Here is a 17,500-nt window from a genome sequence, read left to right on the forward strand (position 1 = left end):
GGAAATAAGGTAGAAAGGATAGAAAATATCCTAGACCAAAGATTTGAGAGATTTTGAAAAAGAGAAGCTTGAGACTAAGAGAAATCTTATGAAATAAGGAAAGAAAAAGTCAGAAATGGAAGGTCAAAATTAATGCAAGAAGATACTGGAATAAATAAGAAAGGAGGCGAAAATATTGGAAAGAGAATTTGAAAAAAGAGTGAATGAAATCTTTACAGAATAAGGAAAGAAAAGAGCCAGAAATGGAAGGTAAAAAGCAATGCAAGAACATACTGAAAATATAAAAGAGAAAATAGAAAATAAGACGAAAGATTTGATGGAGGTTTAAGATAAAAACAGCTTACGCTGAAAGAAATCTTTGCAAAATAATAAAAAAAAGAGCCATAAATGGAAGGTAAAAGTAATGCAAGAACGTACTGGCAATAGAAAATATTCAAGATGAAAGATTGGAGAAGACTTTGAAAAAGAGGACCTTAGACTGAAATAAATCTTTGCAAGATAAGGAAGGAAAATGGGTCAGAAATGGAAGTTAAAATTGGAAGAGGAAAGATTGAAAAAGTTATGATTATTGTCTAAATGATAAAAGGAAGCAAAAGACAAAGTTATATATATATGTATATATATATATATATATATATGTATGTATGTATGTATGTATGTATGTATTTATATATACATACATACATACATACATACATACATACATACAAACTGCAGCTTTCTCTTCATTATATAGAGAAGATTCTCGTAAATGTTGAATGGAATTTTAAAGTTGTGATTATTTAAAAATATAAAAAATAATGTCAGTACAGCATTATATATTTCTTTATAGAAGAAATTGTGCTGGTAACCGCTTTCTTGTGCATTTTGACCCTTTTTTTTTTTTTTGTTATGAATGGTATGATTGAAATAGACTTTCTTTACTGGGATACCAAGTGGCCGCTTCATAAGTAGTAGTTGCAATAACCACGTCATGCTATTGCTAAAGTTCGCTTCATTTACTCTCAAAATAGTGCCATAGCCTCTGTACAATGGTCTTCCACTGTCTTGGGTTAGAGTTCTCTTGCTTGAGGGTATACTCGGGCACTCTATTCTGTCTTATTTCTCTTCCTCTTGTTTTGTTAAAAGTTTTTATAGTTTATATAGGAGGTATTTATTTTAATGTTACTGTTCTTAAAATGTTTTATTTTTCCTTGTATCCTTTCCTCACTAGGCTATTTTCCCCTGTTGGAGCCCCTGGGCTTATAGCATTCTGCTTTTCCAACTAGGGTTGTAGCTTAGCAAGTAATAATAATAATAATAATAATAATAATAATAATAATAATAATAGAAGGAATATTGAATGAGATATTCAACCGAAATAAAGAATAATTTTTTTTTTGAATTATATATAAAAGTAAATGATATTATTACTTGACTGGTGGTTTCACAGCTTATACTCTTTGTGGTTATCATCGCTTATCTTCCCAGTGATACATGTCGCCGAGTAGGAACAGGGCGATCGTGACCCTGATGTTTCTTAGGGAAGATAGGAAATGATTCTAAGGGAAGATGGGAAAGATTCTAAAGGAAGATAGGAAATGATTTTAAGGAAAGATGGGAAATAATTTTAAATTATGATAGGAAACATTCTAAGGGAAGATAGGAAACATTCTAAGGGAAGATAGGATATGATTCTATGGGAAGATATGAAATGATTCCAAGGGAAGATAGGAAACTGATTCTAAGGGAAGATAGGAAACTGATTCCAAGGGAAGATAGGAAATATTTTAAGAAAAGTTGGGAAAGAATTTTAAGGGAAGATGGGACATGATTTCAAGGGGAAGATAAGAAATGATTCCAAGGGAAGATAGTAAATGATTCTAAGGGAAGATAAATAATTCCAAGGGAAGATAGTAAATGATTCTAAGGGAAGATAGGAGATTTTTCCTAGGGAAAATAGGAATTTGTAGACGAGAGTGATTCCTGATCAAATATGTAATCATGATCCCAAGTTTGTTATGACAGATATTGACAACATTATCAACTTTAATAAGCTTTAATAAACATTTTTTACTTTTATCCATCACAAGCACTTGCCATGATGATGTTTCCGACAGATCAATAGAAATGTTTATTATTTATGTTCATTATACGCAGACATACATGGTAAAAATGTTTTAGAACCAAAAAATGTTGTAATAATGTAATCGTGACTGTGCTAATGGATGTGATGCCCTTGTGTATGTGTGTGAGTGTGTGTATATATATATATATATATATATATATCACTAATGTACATGACTCGTCATAAAAATGGCGGCTAAATATTTAGATAGATAGATATGCATGCACACGTATCCCACTCACCAGGGTATGACTACTCTCTCTCCCACCTACCCGAGAGACAGGAGAGCTGAATGTGACCGGAAATATATATATATATATATATACTGTATATACAGTATATGTGTGTATATATATATATATATATATATACATACATACATACATACATATATATATATATATATGTATATACATATACATACATACATACATATATATATATATATATATATGTATATACATATACATACATACATACATACATATACATGTACATATATAAATGTATATGTATTTATAATTATATGGATATGCATTTATAATTTTATATATATATATATATATATATATGTATAGTATAGCTACACACTTGCCCTTTTTCTTAGAGGAGATATATATTCTCGTACAGGGAGCAAGGTGGATAGGTACTCTCTCTCTCTCTCTCTCTCTCTCTCTCTCTGTTATGTAATAGGTGAGTGGAAGCCCTACAATGAAGCTCATGATTGTGCTGAGGTAATGTGAACAGCAATGGTATTTGTCTTAAATAATTACTTATTTTAACATTTCACATTCCCAAGTGTTTTTTCTTTCTGGCTATATATATATATATATATATATAAATATGTATATATATATATATATATATATTTTAGAGATGTTGCTTTTTCATTTCGCTGAGAAGTCTGTAATTTAATATATTTGAACCACGTTTAATTCATGTAGTCAATTTGATAATAATGATCAACAATATTCAATAATTTTTAATCTTTAAAATTTCTCTTTTGTAATTTAGTGACCTCGCTAGTAACGTTTCATTAAAAATTTATGAAATTCAAGTATTAAACAGCTTAATTACTTAAAAAAAAAATAATTAAATAATGTATTATCCAAAGAACCTTTTGTAAAGAGACAAGATAAAGTACTGAAGTATATTTTTTTTTCATAGATGAATAAATATCGGGTAAGATACTGTTCTCTATATAGTCAATCTTTCATTCATATGTATGTATATACATACACACACATATATATATATATATATGTGTGTATATATATGTATACATATATGTGTAATCATCTCTTACTTCTATTGACACAAAGGGCCTTGGTTAGATTTCGCCAGTTGTCTCTTATCTTGAGCTTCTAAATCAATACATCTCCATTCGTTATCTCCTACTTCACACTTCATAGTCCTCAGCCATGTAGGCCTGGGGTCTTCCAACTCTTCCAGTGCCTTGTGTATGTGTGCATGTGTATATATATATATATATATATATCGAACTCTTTTTTAAGAAAAACTTCATTGCGATTTATTACATGTTCTCTCTGTTTTCTTATGGAATATATTGTAGGAATTTAAAGTTAAATTTTACAAGCAGTGTTGCCAATGTTGATATTTTGTCATAGAAATCGGCAATGACAGGTTGACAACATATTCACTTCTAATGTCTCCTTGACAGTGATCATATCTTGGATAAGAAAAATCAAAATTTAAAAAATTTAAACCATCGTTGGAAATCAAAACTAAGCAAAAGCTTGAAATAATATAGGCTATTAGGATTTATTAATGTAAATAAAAGACTTTTGATTCATAAAAAAAAGAAGGCTTGATTGGCTGCTAAGATTACGGTGCCAGAGGATCTGTCTTCTTTGAGTAAAGATTGTAAAAGAAGAAAAGACAGTTTTTCGAGATGGGCTGCACTCCTCTCTAGGAGGACATCGTATGCATCAAATTGAACAGAGTGCGAGCTAGCCAACCAAAATCCCCTTGCGTGTCTTGGAGACGTTGTTTTTGTTGTAGATTGCCTGACAAATGCTCTAGCAATCTTGCAGCCCGTAAAACATCTTAGAGGCAGACAGAAAACTAGTTACCGGACAGTGCGGACGGAAAAGTAATACCTTAGCTAGTGCGGACAGAAAAGTAATACCCTAGCCAGTGCGGACGGAAAAGTAATACCCTCGCAACTACTATCCACGTCCCGGGATGAAGGGCACGAACAAAGACTGGTCATCCTTCCAATGACGGAAGGATCCGCAGAGTGAAACCCTACTACTGTCTTTAAGAAAAGTTAAACTTATAAAAGAATAGAAAATTGAAGTGGGAGGAGGTGCCATACATCTCCCAAGATCTATGCTGGATGTATGGGTGAGGTGGTTCCAGGAAGACCTGAACCACTTAAGATGCCCGCCCTACATCCTCCTCTCCATCCTTGTCCTTTTCCTGTGCATCGTGGCCTACGCCATGAGCCGGCCCTTCATCAGAGCCTACCGCTTGTTTAATAAGCCAGGTAAGTTAGTCGTGAAATTTCATTTGATGTGAAAGAGTTGTATGGGTGGAGTCTTTTCAGGTAAGGTTTTCATTAGTAGATCTAATTTCATTATGAAATCTTACAGGTAAACAAATCGATTTGATATATTTGTCTTTTTGTAGTTTCCATAGATAAATAAGTCGTTATATAGAGGTATATCTCTTTGAATTTTTATGTAGTTTTGTGGTCTTTTCAGGTAAGGTGGTCATTAGTAGATCTAATTTCATTCTGAAATTCTACAGGTAAACAAATCGATTTGATATATTTGTCTTTCTGTAGTTTCTACAGACAAATGGGTCGTTATATAGAGGTATATCTCTTTGAATTTTTATGTAGTTTTGTGGTCTTTTCAGGTAAGGTGGTCATTAGTAGATGTAATTTCATTATGAAATCCTACAGGTAAACAAATCGATTTGATATATTTGTCTTTTTGTAGTTTCCATAGACAAATTATTCGTTATATAGAGGTATATCTATTTGAAATTCTTTAGTAGCTCTGTGGTTTATTGTTTTTCATTGTATTTTTAAGTTGCATCATTTATATCTTTGTAGTTGTTACATTTGAATATTATTTGTCCCTTGAGATAATTTTTATTCAAAAGTTATCAGGGTTTTCATTGTTGTTGCAGTCTTGGAAAATAATTTTTTTTTTTATTCATTTCATTCCATAGATAGTCGTATTGAGTTTTTGTGTTTTTACAGGAATAGCTAAACAGAAAATCCAGATTCCCTTTTCTTAGGATAAAAATATTCAACATATTGTTCTTTGTGTACAACATAATAAATCTAATTATAGTTTGTAATTAAGTGTGCCACTTTTCATTTTCCCAGTAATAGATTAACGCACATTATTAAGCCTACGCTTGAAGTAAAGAAGAAAATTTACCCTTTTAGCTTTTTAATAAATTGCTCCTTTAATATTTGTGGTTGTTCTTAATCCTGGGACTAGGAGAAAAATATGTAAATATTTGCATTACAATATATCGAATGCAAGAAGAGTACAATACATCTAATGTAAGAAGATAGCGTTCTCTCTCTCTCTCTCTCTCTCTCTCTCTCTCTCTCTCTCTCTCTCTGCACTTTCGGTTGCGCGCTTAGCTGGCATGGCTATGCTGCCGCGTTCGAGTCTCTAACAGGGCTAGACGGATCAGAATTATCCTCAGTTAACCTAAGAAGCAAATTAGGTACTTGGCTGTTAACCAACCATTGCGGGTCGCAGCTGCGGTAGAGGGAGAAAGAGATAGAGAAGGAAATCTGACGTGAGTGTGTATCTTCGCCATAACACTTGTACGCCATCAAAACAAGAGGGGGGCGGGGGTGGGGCCTCGACGAGGTAATCCTCGTCTTAGTTTAGTGAAACCATTCAAAACGTTATTGGAAAAAAGATCGTCTCTCACTTTTCCCCCATGGGCTGTTTTGGAGTCTGCACATTATTATTATTATTATTATTATTATTATTATTTTTATTATTATTATTATTATTATTATTATTACTCTTTTTAATCTTATTATTATTATTGTTGTTATTATTATTATTATTAGTAGTAGTAGTAGTAGTAGTAGTAGTAGTAGTATCATTACTGTTTTTATTATTATTATTATTATTATTATTATTATTATTATTATTATTGTTATTACTGTTTTTAATATTATTATTATTATTATTATTATTATTATTATTATTATTTATGTATTTATTTATTTATTTATTTTTCTCTATCACAGTCTTTTCAACTGGGGATTTTTTATAGTGTAGGGTTCCGGGTTGCATCCTGCCTCCTTAGGAGTCCATCGCTTTTCTTATTATGAGCGCCGTTTCTAGGATCACACTCCTCTGCATGAGTCCTGGAGCTACTTCAGCCTCTAGTTTCTCTAGATTCCTTTTCAAGGATCTTGGGATCGTGCCTAGTGCTCCTATGATTGTGGGTACAATTTCCACTGGCATATCCTATATCCTTCTTATTTCTATTATTATTATTATTAATAATAATAATAATAATAATAATAATGATAATAATAATAATAATATTCACCAGACTAGATTTCCTTCAATTATTACATTCTCTCTCTCTCTCTCTCTCTCTCTCTCTCTCTCTCTCTCTCTCTCTCTCTCTCTCTCTCTCTCTCTCTCCTCCAACTCTGGAGTCATTATTATTATTATTATTATTATTATCATTATTATTGTTATTATTATTATTTCACTAAATAAGCCAGTTCTCTTATCTTTGCAAATGATATTATCACCAGTTTGCTTGCAAATGAGGGAAACCTGTTTCAAGTTTCAGTGAATGCCATCTCGTGCACTTATAACCTTTTTATTTGGCCACCTGCGTCAGCATTCCACAACAACAACAACGACGACAACAACATCAAATACAGCTGTTTCTAGTCCACTGCAGGACAAAGGCCTCAGGCATGTCCTTATTTATATCTGGGGTTTGACAATTCATAACACGCTGGCCACTGCGGATTGGTGATGATGGGAGACTTTAGTTTGATCGCTCATAGCAAAGCAATCCACTAAGGGCGGCCCTGACTATAGTCAATTTTTTTAGTGAGGCAGATTTGCACCGACGCGCAGGGGTGCCCTTTTAGCTCGGACAAGTTTCGTGATAGCCGATTGGTCGGTAGTATTACGACAAAAATACCTCCGACCAATCAGCTATTAGGAAACTTCCGAGATAAAAGGGCACCCTTGCGTGTCGATGCAAATCTGCCTCACTAAAAAAAATTGACTTTAGTACAGCTTCGATGATCATAGCGATTGGCAAACCCCATCACCACGATAAGGTATCCCCCACTCGGAAAGGGACTCAACATTTAGCTATAGTCCATTTCTTTTATCGAGGCAGTTTTGCACCGACTCGCAGCGGTGCCCTTTTAGCTCGGAAACGTTTCCTGATCGCTGATTGGTTAGAATTATCTCGTCCAACCAATCAGCGATAAGGAAACTTTTCCGAGCTAGAAGGGCACCACTGCGAGTCGGTGCAAATCTGCATCGCTAAAAGTAATGGACCATAGGTTCTATGTTGTCATTTATTTTTCCAGGAACAGAGATCTTTTATGCGTTACATTGTAAAAATTTGGAATGGTTTAATAGTAGTGATGTTAAATTCTGATAGAATTGTAGTAAACTTAGTTATTATTCGTGTTGCATTTTCTTGTGTTTATATGCATACGTTTGTTGTATAATTTTGTGATATATAAGTGTTATTCATCATTCTCTCTCTCTCTCTCTCTCTCTCTCTCTCTCTCTCTCTCTTTGAATAAAAATCACATATTCTAGAAGCTTCCTTCGCAAAATTCATTTAGATCTTTATTAAAATAAATGTCTGCACATTGTTCATAATAATCACGTGGACAACATCAAAAGTTCACACGCAGAGGGTAAGGCATACCTCTACTACTACTACTACTACTACTACTACTACTACTACTACTACTACTACTACTTACTACTACTACTATTAACAGTTTTCAAGGCGATTATCCGAGAATTAACTGGAGATTCTCCGACCGAGGAGAGAAGCCATAATATCAACCATACTGCCAATACAACGAATCAGAATTGAAATAGAATAATTACTTCAACTAGACAGCCTGCCAGCGTGTATGTTCAACAGCTATGTATGGTCAGCGTGTATGTTCAACAGCTATGTATGGTCAGCGTGTATGTTCAACAGCTATGTATGGTCAGCGTGTATGTTCAACAGCTATGTATGTTTTGACGTAGAGATAATATTCAATTCGTTATGGACTCTTGTGTCGCCACAAGTTCGGAAAGTCGAAATAGATATTATTATAACTTTTTACCTGAAATATATGGGCAATAACTTAAATATTTTGATTATACTTGGCTGTTTCGTAAATATTAATTCATATTCATTATGGTGATCTTAACATTCCCTTTGTGATACTTTTCCAAAAGAGTAATCTCGTGTATACTTATGAATTATTATTATTATTATTATTATTATTATTATTGTTGTTGTTGTTGTTGTTGTTGTTGTTGTTGTTGTTTTGGTTATTATTAGATAAGCTACAACCCTAGTTGGAAAAGCGTTATACTATAAGCCAAAGGGTTCCAACAGGGAAAATAGCTTAGTGAAGAAAGGAAATAAGGAAATGAATAAACTACACGAGAAGCAACGCATAATGAATAAAAAACATCTTAGGATCGTCATCAACGTTGAAATAGACCTGTCATATGTAGACTTTCTAGAGAGACTTATGTCAGCCTGTTCAACATAAAAACATTCGGTGCAAGTTTGAACTTCTCAAGTTCCACATGTCAACACCAGATTAGGATCATTCCAAAAGCTGGTAAAATGTGGAATAAAACTTCTAAAACACTGTTTAATGTTAAGCCATATGATGAAGGTATGACTGATAGAATTAACTGTTATTGAAAAGTAAATCTTTTGAATTTTAAGTCAATTATTACCTGTCTTAAGGGAAAATAATTTGCGTTGTACATACCTAGATGTACATCACGAATGATATTGCTACCAACATTTTATTTTTTCAATGCCGTTGACTACATTGTCTTAAAATAACCTTGAACATTTTAAAGAAACTAGAAAGTATCATAAAAAAGATATTCAAATAGTTTTTTTAAGTATCTGAATATGTTTAGAAATCGCATTCCCTGGTAATGGAAACACTTAATCTCTGTGAATCAGTTGGAAGGTAAACATGTAACCGAGTGAAGAAACAAACAAACATCGACGAATAATAGAAAAGAATAAATAAATTGATGGAACCGAAGTACTTAAAACGAAAGTCATAAAAGACAAAAGGTACACGGATACCGTATCATAGATTGATAAGGCCGGCATGCACGATACTGCATCTAGCTCTTCCCCTTGAACTAACCCCCTCCCCTCCCATCCTGCTCCTCACTTGACCCCCCCCCTCTCCCTTCTCTCCTTCCCCTGCCTTTACCCCCCCCCCCCCTATCTAGCGTGCTTCTTGGTCGATTGGTCGGATCATTGTGAATGGAGATGAGGTTTTGGAGTCACGAGACCTATTGCCCTTCATCTAAGAAGAAGAAGAAGAAGAAGAAGAAGAAAGAGGAGGAGGAGGAGGAGGAGGAGGAGGAGGAGGAGGAGGAGGAGGAGGAGGAGGAGGAGGAGGAGGAGGAAATCACTTCTATTTGTTATTTTTAATACAAGGAAGGTTTGGTTACATTGAAATTATTATGAAAGCTGATTTGACTATTGTATATAATTATTGCTGTCTCGTATATTTTATTGGGTTGTCGTGTTCGTAGGAATTATTAGACTCTCTCTCTCTCTCTCTCTCTCTCTCTCTCTCTCTCTCTCTCTCTCTCTCTCATAAATAGAATTATTGCGTATATAGGCATGTCTTAGGCCCTAATACATGCAAATATAGGCTATATAATATATATATATATATATATATATATATATATATATATATATATATATATTTATATATATGTGTATGTAATATATATATACAAATATATATATATATATATATATATATATATATATATATATATATATTCCTATCCTGATTAGGGGTAGATGGAGATGGTTTGGGCATGCTCTTCGCACTTCCCAAGAGAGATTAGTTCTCCAAACTTTTAGCTAGGCTCCACAAGGCGCTAGAAGAGTAAGAAGACCCAGGCCTACATGTTTGAGAACTATGAAGCGTGGAGTAGGAGATGATGAACGGAGAGGTATTTAGTTAAAAGCTCAAGATAGAGACGACTGGCGAAATCTAACCGAGGCCCTTTGCGTCAATAGGCGTAGGATGATGATGATGATGATAATGATATTCCGAACACGGTCAGCTCTTCCCGTCCCTTGGGTATGAGGGAGAGGAGTAGTCTTACCCTGGGGTGTGTATGTGTGCATATCTTTCTATAAATATTTAGCCATCATCTTTGACGGGTCCGCGTGTACTAGTTGAGAAATATTCAGGCTATTTAACTTACATGTGAATGATCTTTTGTAGTTATTCATTGTGAAAGGGAGATACGCCTCATTCATACTCATACATACATACATACATACATACATACATGGCATCGCATTATTGTGTACATTTTGTTTGTTAGCACATGTTAAAATGAGTTATCTCATCAAGTATCATCTCTATATTTAATATTAAAAGACCTACCGTCTATAAAACTTTATACCTTCATACATCGAATTAATTGGAAATAGAAATAAACGCTATATTTAATTTCTTTTTCATAGTTAGAAAAGTAATTGACAAAATTTTATAAGTGGGACCCATTGTGAAATTGAAGAATGCCAGATGATTCCATAGTGTAGCCGTAGATGGAATTAAGCGTTCATTTGGTGATATTATTTATCTGATGGACAATCCAGTCTATATTAAGCTTGATTGAAAACTTTATCTCATAATAATAATAATGATAATGATAAATAATAATAATAATAATAATAATAATAATAATAATAATAATAATAATAATAATAATAATAATAATAATAACAAGAGTTGATTACTGATTACACGGATTGCTGTCGATTCGTTAGAGAGAGAGAGAGAGAGAGAGGGAGAGAGAGAGAGAGAGAGAGAGGAGAGAGAGAGAGAGAGAGAGAGAGAGAGAGAGAGATTCTCTGAAATATTGGAATCTTTTTTTTTTTTTTTGTAAAAAAAATAAAAAGTCTTCTTAGATGTTATTATCACCGAAAATGTTATTGGAATAATCGTGAAGTTAGAGAAAGAGATAAAGAAAATAAAAAAAATGATTAATTCGACGATAAATTTTAAGTTTATCGTATTATTCAAAACCAGGCGTGTATTTTCATAAAAGATTTATTGACGAAACTAAGTACTTTACATTTAATGTGCCAGTTACTTTATTTTGTACATAAGCTATGAATCAGTTCTGTGAAATTCCAAATTTGTTGTGAATTCTAGTGGTATTTATGCTTTATTGAACGGATCTATAATAAAGAATGGAAATTTAAACAATTGAAGTGCGTAAGAATAGTAATGAGTAACGTTAATAACTTTATTATTGTTTTAGTTTAAAGGTTTTGTGTTTTTCCAAACTGTCAAGTCAGTCAGTGTTAAAAAGTTTTTATTTCAAAAGCTCTTTCGAATTACAATGTTTATATATTTAATTCTTGCTCTATAATTCATTTTATATTCACCAGACCAGACTTCTTTCAATTACATTTTATATAATTTTTTTTTCTCTCGCTAATTGATTCTTATTTTTACTTATTTTACCATTTATTTAATTTTATTGACCAAGATTATTCCTTGTTCATGATCACCAGTATTATTATTATTATTATTATTATTATTATTATTATTATTACTAGCCAAGCTACAACCCTAGTTGGAAAAGCAAGATGCTATAAGCCCAAGGGCTCCAATAAGGAAAAATAGCCCAGTGAGGAAAGGAAATAAGGAAATAACTAAATGATGAGAATAAATTAACAATAGATCATTCTAAAACAGTAACAGCGTCAAAACAGATATGTCCTATATAAACTATTAACAACGTCAAAAACAGATATGTCATATGTAAACTATAAGAAGACTCATGTCAGCCGGGTCAACATAAAAACATTTGCTCCAACTTTGAACTTTTGAAGTTCTACTGATTCAACTACCCGATTAGGAAGATCATTCCACAACTTGGTAACAGCTGCAATAAAACTTCTAGAATACTGTGTAGTATTGAGCCTCATGATGGAGAAGGCCTGGCTAGTTTTAAGTCTTCCTTGAGATATCTCGTGCTATATCATGCAAGTGAAAGCGATACTTGCTGTTGATAAAGAGAGGTTTTTCTTACTAAAAACCTTTGTCAATATACAAAATGTTTTGTATATAATGGTTTCTCGATATGGCTCTTTTTTTATTGTTTATATGAAAGATGAGTTTTTATTGTTGTTACCGTTCTTAAAGTATTTTAAATGTTCATTACTTCTCATATAGTTTATTTATTTCCTTTCCTCACTGGGGTAAGCCCTAGGCCTTATAGCATCTTGCTTTTCCAACTAGGGGTGTAGCTTAGCTAGTAATAATGATAATAATAATAATACTAATAATGATAATATATTTAATAATAATAATAATAATAATAATAATACTCACCAGACTAGATTTCCTTCAATTATTACATTTTATCTCTCTCTCTCTCTCTTTCTCTCTCTCTCTCTCTCTCTCTCTCTCTCTTTCTCTCTCTCTCTCTCTCTCTCTCTCTCATACACAAATGATTGTCTGTTTGTTGTGTCCTTTACATATCCTCGTCGATCGAAATGGCGCATGTGTATTCTACGGTAGTTTACCCTCCAATTTGGGTACGTTTTCTGTAGAGACAATAGTTTTCTTTGTTAAGGAATAATTTTCTTAGAAAGAGAAATGTAACGGACTTTCTATGAAGCAAATGGAAAGTTTTCAACGGGTACTATGCTAGTTTTCACTGATAAATATTTTTTTTTTTTTTATTATTTGTAAACTTATATTTCAACGTACCTCATCAATTTGATTTCACCATTTTGTTATTTTACCGCTGCTTAATTTGCTTTGAACCTTTTATTATTATTATTATTATTATTATTATTATTATTATTATTATTATTATTATTACTTCTTGCTAAGCTACAAACCAAGTTGGAAAAGCTGGATGCTATAAGCCCAAGGGTTCCAACAGGGAAAATAGCCCAGTGAGGAAAGGAAATAAGGAAAAACTACAAGTTTAGGAATAATAACATTGAAATAAATCTTTTATATATAGGCTATAAAAATTAGAAATAATTTGTTAGTTTACCTATACTATCAAAACGACGACAGTATATAAGTTAGTTGAGATTACTCGTCTTGAATTTTAAGACGTCACGTAACTTTCCGGATTAGGAAGACGGCCACAATTTAAGATTCTTTTTCGGATGTTTAGTTGAATAGGTCACGAATGTTCGGTCGAGAAATTGATTAAAACTACGTATGTGTGTTTTTTACTGTTTATCTGGGCAAGAAATCTTTATTTTCTCTCCATTAAGCTTTTTTTTCTGGGGGGGGGGGAGGTTCATGGGAGCTTTATGTTTTAATCATACCATATAATAATGCTTGATGCCTATGGAGGTGTAGATCCAAGTAGTGGTGTTTATATATATATATATATATATATATACATATATCTATATCTATCTATCTATCTATCTATCTATCTATCTATATATATATATATATATATATAAAGAGTACAGATTTATTAGCTCCAGAGTTATCTGTTATTTTGCGTAGGTTAGCAAGAAGACTAGCTTTTATCCCTTGTTGGAGAATTGTCAATGTTACTCCACTATGTAAATGTGTTTGTGGTAGCTCAAGTCCAACTGATTACCGCCCAATTTCTGTAACTTCCATATTATCTAAAGTTTTTGAACGTCTTTTGGCAAAACGTCTAAATATATTTGTTCCTTAGTTTGCAATTTGGAGCATGTGATGCCCGTCTTACAATCTCCAATGCTGTACAAAAATCCTTTCATTGTGGTCAGGACGTTCGTATGATTAGCCTTGATTTTAGCGCTGCCTTTGACCGTGTTAATCATGAGGCCCTTGTTTTCAAACTCAAACAGTTGGGAGTGGGTGGGTCTTTTCTAAGCATCATTACTTAATTTTTAAGTAATTGATCACAAAGTGGTGTTGATGGGCACCAAAGTGAGTATAGGAATGTGATATCTGGTGTTCCCCAGGGTAGTGTTCTTGGACCATTACTATTTACACTATATACACGTGACATGTGGTTTGGCCTAGAAAAACAGGGTCGTTGCATATGCAGATGATGCGACTCTCTTTGCATCAGTTCCCTTTCCTGAATGCATATCGGGGTCTGCTGAATCCTTTAAGAGAAATCTAGCTAAAATTATTGCATGGTGCAAATTATGGAGCATGAAGTTGAATCCTAACAAACCTCAAAGTATGAACGTAAGTAGGTCAAGGACAGTTGCTCCTCAACATCCGGATCTCAGCATTGATAATGTTTCGTTAACTCTGTATGAGTCTTTTAAAATTTTAGGTGTGATTCTTGACACCAGATTTTCTTTCGAGAATATTTTAGTCTGTGTCTTCTCCGATTGCACAAAAAAATTGGCTTATCGATAAAGTCTTGTAAGATTTTCGGTGATGTATCTATTCTGAAAGTTTTTTCATTCTACCTTGTTTCGAGTATTGTTCTCCTGTCTGGTCTTCAGCTGCTGACCCTCATCTTAATTTGTAGGACAGGAACTTACGGTCTATTAAATTTCTTATTCCTGATCTAGCTATTAATCTCTGGCACCGTCGTTCAATTTGTTCGTTTTGCATGTTGGAGAAGATTTTTCACAATTTTGTCATCCTTTACATTCAGATCTCCCCGGACAGTACCATCCTGTTTTAAATACTAGGCATACAGTTAATTCTAATAGTCATGCCTCCTTCATCATGAGGTTCAATAATGAACAATATTCTAGAAGTTTTATCCCAGCTGTGACCAAGTTGTGGAATGCTCTTCCTATTCGTGTAGTTGAATCTGTAGAACCTCAAAAGTTCAAACTTGCAGCAAATTTTTTTATGTTTATAGGCTGGGGTAAGTCTCTTTTTATAGTTTATATATGAGATATCTGTTTAATATTGTTACTGTTTTTGAAATATTTTATTTTAATTGTTCATTACTTCTCATATAGTTTATTTATTTACTTTCCTCACTGGGCCATTTTTCCCTGTTGGAGCCCTTGGGCTTATAGCATCCTGCTTTTTCCAACTAGGATTGTAGCTTAGCTAGTAATGATAGTAATAATTATAGTAATTAATAATCATAATAATTAATAATTGATAATTAATGATAATTATAATAATTATAATAAAAATTAATAATGAATAATAACAATAATCAATAATTAATAGTAATAATTAATAATAATTAATAATCATTCATAATTGATAATTAATGATAATTAATTGATAATGATTGCCTAATAATAATTAATAATTAATGATTATTAATACTTAATAATTAGTAATAATAATTAATAATTAATAATAAGAAGATTTAAGTATAGCAGTAACCGTTTTGTTTTTTTCTCTCTAGAGCCATCCCCTGTATGGAGCAATAGGATACTGATGAAAAATTATTATGGTTGTGTTTGAAAAAAGTTGTAAATTGTACTTACCATGTGAATATTTAAGAATTTAACTACGTTTCCAAATCTTGAGTGTATTCTTGCTTTACATCTGCTGAGCAGCTGGTCAGCTGGTCAGCTGATCAGCTGGTCAGCTGGTCAGCTGGTCACCTCTCCAAAACATTGCATTCCTGTCGGTTTTACGGAATTTATAAAAAAATTGACAAATATCCATTATGTGAAAATGCCCATTGCTTTTACGCCTGGAATCAATTGTAGAGTGATATTACTTACATCAGGAAATGTCAAGGCCCCTTCTAACACCAGTTTACAAATCATATACACACATGACGTCAACAATGACGTACATTGATTGCGATGTGTAGAAATCACGAAAGGTGACACGTAACCACCATTTAGTATGTATTGAGGCCACCTCTTGGTTTCCCTATTTAAGGTTTCTTTTGACATTATTTATGGCTACTAAATTATAACTTTGATGAATTCTCTTGGTTTCCCTATTTAAGGTTTCTTTTGACATTATTTATGGCTACTAAATTATAACTTTGAATTCTCTTGGTTTCCCTATTTAAGTTTAAATTTGACATTATTTATGACTACTAAATTGTTACTTTAAATTCGCTTTATATCCCTATTTAAGGTTTCTTTTGACATTATTTATGGCTACTGAATTATAACTTTGATGAATTCTCTTGGTTTCCCTATTTAAGTTTAAATTTGACATTATTTATGACTACTAAATTGTTACTTTAAATTCGCTTTATATCCCTATTTAAGGTTTCTTTTGACATAATCATTTATGGTTACTAAATTGTTACTTTGATAATTAAGTACATTTACAAAGTATAATTCTAAAACTAATAGTTCATGCAAACGGTACATTAAAATATTATTACACTGAGAATTGTTTGAATCATAATCGTATAATTTAGAAAAGAAAAAAAAAATGAAAAGCCTTGATTGGAGTCACTACTTACGTCCAATTGGTGATATCGGTGGACTCGTAATGGTAATACATATACAAAGAGATCTTATTTATACAAGAGAATGGGATCCCACAGCTGTCAGTTTTAGAGGCCGCTCATGAATGGCAGAGGCAAGGGACAGTGAAAATGCCCTAGCAGAACAATGCCTTAGAGACTGACCATGCATACATATGATCATCGCCCAAGGCCCCCCCCCCCCTCCAGCCAAGCTTGGACCAGGGAGGGCCAGGCAATGGCTGCTAATGGCCTAACAGGTAGATCTATAGGATCTCCCAAACCCCTCTTCCTTATCGCACAAGGATGGTGAGATTGCAGTCACTACAAGAAACCATCGAACTTAAGTGGGACTCGAACCTGTGTGGCTATTGCCCGGCAGGAACGTTTCCAGTAGGCCACCAGATAAGTCAGATTTTAGATAAGACTATAAAACCGGATTAAGAGAAACAGGAGAATGGGATCCCACAGCTGTCAGATTTAAAGGTCGCTCATGAATGGCAGAGGTAAGGGACAGTGACAAAGCCCTAGCAAAGTAATGCCTTAGAGACTGACCATACATACATATGATCAGCGCCCAAGCCCCCTCTCCAGCCAAGCTTGGACCATGGAGGGCCAGGGAATGGCTGCTAATGGCCTAGCAGGTAGACCTATAGGATCATCCAAACCCCCTCTTCCTTATCGCACAAGGATGGTGAGGTTGCAGACACTACAAGAAACTGAGCTTAAGCGGGACTCGAACCTGTGT

General features: G+C 33.3%; 1 protein-coding gene across 7 annotated transcripts in view; it reads left to right on the forward strand.

Moving 5' to 3' along the window:
• The window catches only part of ATP8B (ATPase phospholipid transporting 8B), a 753,209-nt gene that overhangs the window by 376,242 nt on the left and 359,467 nt on the right, over positions 1-17,500 (forward strand). The window contains exon 1 of one of the 7 annotated variants that reach the window (XM_068392497.1): positions 4,420-4,616. The exons of the other annotated variants lie outside the window; for them this stretch is intronic. Within the exon in view, the coding sequence (XP_068248598.1) occupies positions 4,460-4,616 (157 nt within the window). The 5' untranslated portion in view covers positions 4,420-4,459. Of the gene's footprint in view, positions 1-4,419; positions 4,617-17,500 lie in introns of those variants that run through there. 7 annotated transcript variants of the gene reach the window in all.

The sequence above is a fragment of the Palaemon carinicauda genome, chromosome 18, assembly GCF_036898095.1.
Source record: "Palaemon carinicauda isolate YSFRI2023 chromosome 18, ASM3689809v2, whole genome shotgun sequence".
Lineage (NCBI taxonomy): Eukaryota > Metazoa > Arthropoda > Malacostraca > Decapoda > Palaemonidae > Palaemon > Palaemon carinicauda.